The sequence below is a fragment of the Sinocyclocheilus anshuiensis genome, unplaced genomic scaffold (assembly GCF_001515605.1).
Source record: "Sinocyclocheilus anshuiensis isolate Anshui unplaced genomic scaffold, SAMN03320099.WGS_v1.1 scaffold337, whole genome shotgun sequence".
In the NCBI taxonomy this organism is placed as follows: domain Eukaryota; kingdom Metazoa; phylum Chordata; class Actinopteri; order Cypriniformes; family Cyprinidae; genus Sinocyclocheilus; species Sinocyclocheilus anshuiensis.
Genome location: NW_015537968.1, coordinates 1,248,445 through 1,256,439, shown reverse-complemented (window position 1 = coordinate 1,256,439; position 7,995 = coordinate 1,248,445). Strand labels below are relative to the sequence as shown.

Here is a 7,995-nt window from a genome sequence, read left to right as displayed (position 1 = left end):
ACCCTGTAGTGCCATTTTGGAGAATATCCACAGGACGTAAACAATGTATGCTGTTCTGTGTCAGCTGCGTCACGCCAGATCTGTTTCCTACGTTGTTGTGATTTGATCTGAACGAAAACAGCGTATCCAGGTTACACAGCTGACACAGAACAGCATACGCTGTTTACGTCTTGGGAACATTTCAGTTGTATTGCTGTAAATGCAGAGTCAGACAGCTCTCAGATTCCATCAAAAATATCTTAATTTGCGTTCTGAAGATGAACGAAGGTCTTACGGGTTTGAAACGACATGAGGGTGAGTAATTAATGACAGAATTTTCATTTTTGGGTGAACTAACCCTTTAAGGGAGAATCTATCACTGAGAACACATTTACATTTATATCCAATTAAGATCAAATCATTGGGGCTATTCATTTGTTCATGGTGTTTCAGGGCAAGATGGCCATGAGAAGAAAGAATAAGAGGAGAAACATCCAGTGTGGTCAAAGGAAGGAAACGTTCTGCTAAACCCCCTCAAAAACAATGATCATGAAAATAAGAATAAAAATGAATAAAAATAAAGGTTGTAGGAACAGATATGACTTTTAAAAAAAGCCCAAAACATAAATAAATAGGTAGAAGAAGAGGACCGGTCAGTGGGTGGTTCAGGGTCATTGTCGTTTATATTCTATTCTATCTTCTGCGCTCATGTTAACTCTCTGTCTCTCACTCTTCATGAAGCTGCAATCGGTACCGGCTGTAGCGAATCTGGAAGAAGAGCCTCTCCAGCAGTGAACGGGTCATCCCTGGTAGCGTGTAGTCCTCAGTGTCTCCCACTCGCCGGAAACCCAACGACTCGTACAGCTTGTGGGCAGCCATCTTGACTGCAGTTGTTCCCAGAACCACAGCCGAGTAGTTGTTTAACATGGCAAATTCTAGAACACGTCGACCCAGAGCCTTGGCGATGCCTTTACCACGGAAGCGAGAGTCCACTGACATGCGACGGAGTTCCATTGTGTTGTCGTCTTCTCGGCCTTGCGCTGCCACGATGCCCACAACCTGGCCTTGCAAAACTGCCACCCAGAAACAAGAGCCTGTGGGAATCAAAACAAAGAGATTATTCAGTTTTGTCTTTAGAGTAAAACTTTGGCAACTATTTGTAAAGTCTAGTTTTCAATTTAAGTGTCTTGATGAAAAACTTAAAGAGTCTGACCTCCAGGGTCATGCCTCTTTCCATCTGAATGTAATATTCATCATAGTATGGGCTGCTTTTCAACACCTCTCATCATTAGAAGATCAATCCAATCAAATCTTTCAGTTCTAGAGTAATTGAAATCCATTCATCTTACATTATATAGAAAATCAATGATTCAGTTTTCAATAAGATTGGCAAAGTAGCCGATGAGAGGTTATTCAAGCAGTGACCATGCTAATGTTCAATAAATGTGCTGCACTGAAATAGTAAAGTGGAGGTAAATAGTTAAGCAAAGTTATACTCTTTTCAAGTATATATTTTATTTTTATGTGTTTGGCACCACATGATCAACCTTATACATTTTTTTAACTCTGAAAATTAAGTTATGTTCATCTGGAGATATATAGTGATGTTGCATTAGTGTGAGTGCAGCTTACAAATAGACTGAGTTCTGAAATGCGAAACCACATTTAAGCACACTGTGTAGCAGTCTGTAATTATGGATCATGCCAGTCAAATTCGATTCCAATTGCCCGGAATTACAGATGCCCAAATGTGCTGTTAATAGAATATAACAGATGGGAGAGATATTTATGATTAGTTCATTGTTAGTTTCACATATTTAGCTTATTCATCTTTTAATGATTGTGCAATGGAAAGCCTGTCATAACAATTTTTTTTTTTTTTACAATGTTTTGTTGTAGGAAGAGTAATAAAATATGTGTGCCATCAAAGGTATTGAAATGTATTGGTGAGTCCCATGATTGACATAATTTGTTTTTACATGCTCAAATGCTGTTACCACTGATGACTTGCCTTAATAATTCTCAGAATTCCATGACTTGGGGGAATTTGGGAAGTGTTTTTGGAATTACTGGATTAAGTGCACTTTTTCTTGTTGGGCAAGTCAACTGTCATCTGTAGGTCAGATCAGGACAGGAGCGGAGCACAGATTATGGTATTTCTAATCTTAAACATTCATGCTTGTAAGGCTCGGTTCTGTTCTGCTGAACTAACTAAGTTACTTATGGAGTTGCAGAGAGAAGCGAGGGGCAGCACTGTCACATCTGTGCCACAGAAGCTGCAAAGAATATATACAAAAGGACGGGACTAAACTCCAAGAAAAAACATGTATAAAGGTATGTCTGAATGGATGAGTTTTAAATGAATATTATTATCTTCTATCATGCATACTAATTGTTTTTTTGTTAAGAATCACGTTTATAACCTAAGGTCTATTAACTCTTTTCTATCTCATGGTTCAACACATTCTTAAGCATCTAGTCAACACTATCTTCTAAAATCAGAAAACTATTTATTCTGTGTGTAGAATAAAGTGTCATAAAGAGAATTCATTGAACATCAAGTACAATCACAACATACAATATATAATACTGCATAAGTGTAATATTTATGTAGAAGGAGTTGCAGTCTTTCTACGTAAAGATAGTAGTGCTGAGAATATCATAGTGCCATGTTGTGACATATTGCTACTGTATATCACACAGAGGTGTGTGTGTCATAACTGCATTAGCTTCAGGGCTGAGGAGCACTATTAATCACTGTGAGACTGAACGTCCTGCTGTACACTCATTAGTTTTACTACACACACACATTTGCACAACCCCTCCCCAGCTGTCTGATAAATGCTTCTCTTGTATATGTGCAAGGCCACTAAAATGTAGAAAAATAACATTAGGCAATAATATTGAACAACTTTTTATGATCATTATTTACATTATTTCCTGCTGAATAGGCAGTTTCACATCACATTAAGGAAATTAAATGTGCCACAAACACCATTTCATTATGTCATTAATGACTTGCGGGTAGCATAACAGATCTGCCTGTGTATTTTCACATATTAAAGCGATATCTCCATGCTTTATATTATGGGATGTTTGTTATCTTCCAAGTACCTGACAGAAACTCTGTCCCTGGAATGTTATAAGCCACTCCAAATAGATGTTTAGTGCATTCAAGAAACATCTAGCTCACCTTGGCAGATAACCCATATATTCTTTTACCATTTCCTCCTCAGATGCAGGATTCCACATTAGCATAGCAAGAGAGAAAATCCCTTGGGAGAATCCTTTGTCTGCATGCTGCCACTAAACAAAACTACCATACATAACTCACAGCGGGGCTTTGATTCTCTCTCTTGAATTCTCCCTTTCATTTGATGTAGGACTAAATAAGAAGCCTGTATGCATAGAAACTGTCTGCAATTAATACTATTTTATGCAAAGATGCATACAATTGATGACAGTAAAGACATTTCTAAGGTTTTTAAAAAGATTAATATTTCAAATAAATTGTTTTTAGCACTAATATTGTGAAATGTTATTACAATTTAAAATAACTGTTTTCTATTTTAATATATATTAAAATACAATTTATTCCAGGAATGACAAAGCTGAATTCCCAGCAGCCATCACTCAGTGTAACATGATCCTACAGAAATCATTCTAATATGCCAATTTGCTTCCTAAGAAACATTTATTATTAAAGCTGAAAATGGTTGTGTTGCTTAGTATTTTTGTGGAAACAGTAATATATTGTTTTTAGGATTCTTTAATGAAGAAAGTTCATAAGAACAGCATTTATTTTAAAAAGGCATAACAACATACAAGTCGTTACTGTCACATTTGTCAATTTAATGCATCCTTGATTAATGAAAGTATTCTTTTTTTTTTTTTTATCAAAATCTTACGGAACTTTATGGGAGTGTATCATTTTATGTCACTCTTATGTCATTCCCCAGGGCATGCATGATAGACAATTCACACAGCACCATCAGACACACGCAAAGGGCAACAAACATGTTTTCCAGGTGTTGTCGGATCAGTGTGTAACCCTCGTTGGCATGTATCACCATTGGTTGGCACTTGTTTTTGCCGGTTGAAGTCTGAGTGAGTGACGTACTTTAATCTGGTGATGGTCGCCATTGTTTTGCCTCCTTCGGTGCAGTGTGAATTGGTTATTATGATGAACTTGCTTTACAGACCCCCATAATTTTGATCTCTAACAGGTAAGGCCATTTTCTTGTAAACCTGTTATGTGTTATATATTTCTAATAGTGTCTGGTGACACAGCAGATCTGCCAGACCCAGTCTGAGTCAGTAGTGTGCGGAAACAGACACCATACACAGGTCCGGATCTAATATACAGTACACGTGCACTAGGGGTGTAAAAGAGACCCTTTTAAACTTCTAGCGTTGAATTGCAGAGAACGTTCTTATCAGCAGCATCTGGCTGTTTGGAATGGCAGCTGTTCTGAGTTTGACCGTGAAGTGTTGCAGCGGAGTTTACCATAGGCAATAAATGTCTGTCCTTACACTAACGCTGTCTGAAGAAAGCCCATAGAGTAATAAAAGATTTCAGCCACCCAGCATTCAATCTGCACATGCTACTACCATCTGGCAAACAATTCTAGAACACCAATCATAAACAACTAGGTTAAAGAACCCTTTCTACCTGCAAGTCGTCAGGGTATTGATGAGCCACTAGCTAACCTCCATTATTTTGTCACTTTCCAAGTGTGCTTTTAATAATATCTGCAGTATTTATTAGTATGTTTACTACTGTATCACAATTGGGGTACATTAAGGATTAAAGCTGTAATTCTGAGTTTGCCGCAATACAATAATCAGCATTTTTCCTCCCTTCAATCAATAGGGCCACATGACTCCAAACAGTTATCCTCAAGAGCAGAACTGAGAGAGACTTTCTGCATATTACATGAGTCTTCCGCATTAAAGCTACACATCAGCTATTCATCCCCTCTTGGACTCCTAAAGCGCAGTATTTAACCTCAGTATCACAGGTACCGATCCTGAGAATATTTGTTCTGGTGAGATAAATGTTTGATTGGGGAAGCTGGTGCATTGTGGGAGACTTATTTCAGTAATTAAATATGAAGTTTATATACGTATTTGAGCCTGTGTGTGTGATTAGCATAAATATATTCACTACCAAGTGCCCATGTGCCATTTGGCATAGACATATTTATACATCATACATTATATATTAAAATATAGTGACTTTTTATATATTAGATGTCAGTGACTTCACCAATACAATTAACTACTTACACACCACAGAATCTTCAGACAAACATTAAATGCATACAGTACCATTCAAAAGTTTGTCAGTAATTTTTTTTTTTTTTTTTTAAGAAATATGTATTTTTATTCAGCAAGGACACATTAGACTGATCAAAAGTGACAGTAAAGACATTTACATTGTAACAAAAAAAATATATTTTATATAAATGCTGTTCTTTTTAACTTTCTATTCATCAAAGAATCAAGAAAACTTGAACACCAGATCAGCATATTAGAATGATTTCTGAAAGCACCTTCAAATTATTTCAAATTAAAATCATCTTTTTCTTCTATTTATTTATTGGACTGTAATTTTGATCAGATAAATGCAGCCTTGTTTTTTTTTTTTTTTTTCAATCTTACAGACCCAAACTTTTGAACAGTAGTTCATATGTGTGTCCAGGTTTGGCTATACTTATGAGGGCCATATTTTTTTTAAATGTCCTCACAAATGTAGCAAAACATGTTGAAAACCTAGTTGTGATGATAATTTTGTGTGAATGTGTGCGTGCGCTTGAAATTACGCCTTACCTGTGGGTTTCATGTAATATGTCTCAATGTCAGCCATATCAGTGTGCAGAGCACAGTCCAGGTAGTTGAGAATTACTTTTCTGCTGTAGTAATAACGTGCACCCATTAGAATAAATGGTGCGCAGAAGGTCAGTGTGAAGGATTTGGTCATAACATAGCACATTACTATGGAGAAATGGAAAAAAAATAAACGACACCTGTCAGAAAAGAGAATCAAATGTTTGATTTTTGGCAGAGGAGAGGCAAACAGACATCAAATGTTTTACACACTAGGAGTGTGCAGATACACCCTGAGCAGTGAGATGTAGTGCAAGGTAATTAAACACTGTATCCTGTTAAAAAAAAAAAATCTTTATACATTAGTACGGCTTGGAAATTTAATGGGCAATGGATTCATATCATAGATGTAATTAAAGCCAAGAAAATCTGAGTATGTGTATGTCGAGAATGTTGACACTAGATAGCGCTCTTGAGAACAACTGACTTGCTGCATTATCCACACACTCCACTGCAACACGATGCGCACTGTTTACTGTCAACACAGAGGTGCTTTCAACTTTAATACACTATAAATTGCGCTTACAAAGTCTTTGCTACTCAAGTATTAGCCTTTATGATTCATTTATCTGAGAAACAATTGTCGTACTATGTGTACAGTGATGCAGCGTACTCTAAGCGTATATATTATGTAAGTTTATGGACACTGTTAAAACACCTCATTCATTTCAGATGTGTGGCATAAATGTCATTTCAACGCAGCATAAAAAAGGTTGCTGTCTAGCCAGATCGCCACGGTGCTCGGTTACACCGCCTGTAGTTGAAAACCACTGAAAATCATTAGTAAACATGTAAAGGAAATACTCATTAAAAATGATACGTAGCATTAATAGTTAACAATTATCTGTAAACAAAACGTCATATATATCTCAACAGGCAACAAACACAACTTCGTGCACTAACATGAGACGTATGTGGGGAACGCTGTGCGCTCGCGCGGGATTCATTCATTCATTCACACACACATGCCGCGTGTTCTGGACTGTTGCTGCCTTTGTGACTCCTTTACTCATATATTCACTGGCATTTTAAACGAAAAAAGATTTCAAGATTATGTGAGCGGAGAAAAAAACCCGTTAGCTTCTTAGTTTTACGCATCAAATGTCTGAATTGATTAGGCTCATCGTTTTAGTTATATATGAACTTAAACAGCTCAGAGCTTATTTTCACATGTTGCAGGGGAACCCGTTACGCTCATCCTATACCCATAGTTTGACCACTTACCTGTGAGTAAAGCATAGATAACTTGGGTTCTAGTTTGCTGTTTTAGACCCCGAAATGCCGAATTGGGTATCCGCTCCATGATTCCCTCGGTGAAGATCCGGCGCACCTCCTCATGGTCCGAACGTTCAAACTCGCGAATAAAAACCTGGTCCCGTTTTTCAACCTTACTCTCGAACGCACTGGGAGAAGGCGAAGAAGACGTCCACATTTGCGAGGAGGAAACTATAATTGAATCTTTTTTGGTCCCAGCTATGGCCTCGTGTTCGTCTGCAACAATTTTAGTCTCGCAAACCATTTTGGGAGACGAACAATGCATGCAACTGGCCTGAAATGAGCTGATATTGGGGAGAAAAAACAAGAGATGGATTATGGTCTTCTTTATTATGGAAAGAAAAAACGACTGATGTACTACTGCAACCCTGAGCTTCCTCACGACCAAGACTTGCCGGTGCATCACAAGTGGTATTTATAATGCGCCAAAGCCGCATTCAGATTCTGGGGTGTGGGTGTTCTCCTCATCTCTCTGATTGGATGCGGCGCTGTGCCACATGACGGCAGTGGGAGGTGAAAATACAAAAGACACACCGTAACGTGTCTTTTTGAAACCGTATTTTTGCCCCCGTCAGTAGGCTACACCGGCGAAATTCCTCACATGTTTGTGTTTTGGGGGGAGGGTGAACCCATGGCTTCGTATGATGCGCGAGGTGTCGCCATGAACCCCGCGTGCGATTGCAGTATCAGCAACGTCACGACGATGCTGCGCAACATCAGTCTGCGTTCATCAACGACACCCGGCCTGCACATTTTACATTGCGTGTGCAAATATTGACGGGTTTCATCTACTGGCATTTTACCAACGTGCACAGGACTGCTTGTTTTACAAGTGTGTGAGTGACACTTTTA

General features: G+C 38.1%; 1 protein-coding gene across 1 annotated transcript; it reads right to left on the bottom strand.

Annotated features, from left to right (window-relative positions):
* Nucleotides 1–568: 568 nt before the first annotated feature.
* On the bottom strand, nucleotides 569–7,515 carry LOC107668697 (N-acetylaspartate synthetase-like). The gene is made up of 3 exons (XM_016460670.1): nucleotides 7,093–7,515; nucleotides 5,812–5,976; nucleotides 569–1,073 (listed from the first exon to the last, which is right to left on the bottom strand). The coding sequence occupies exons 1-3, from the start codon at nucleotides 7,406–7,408 to the stop codon at nucleotides 706–708; spliced, it is 849 nt and encodes a 282-aa protein (XP_016316156.1). The 5' UTR covers nucleotides 7,409–7,515; the 3' UTR covers nucleotides 569–705.
* Between the last annotated feature and the right edge of the window lie 480 nt (nucleotides 7,516–7,995).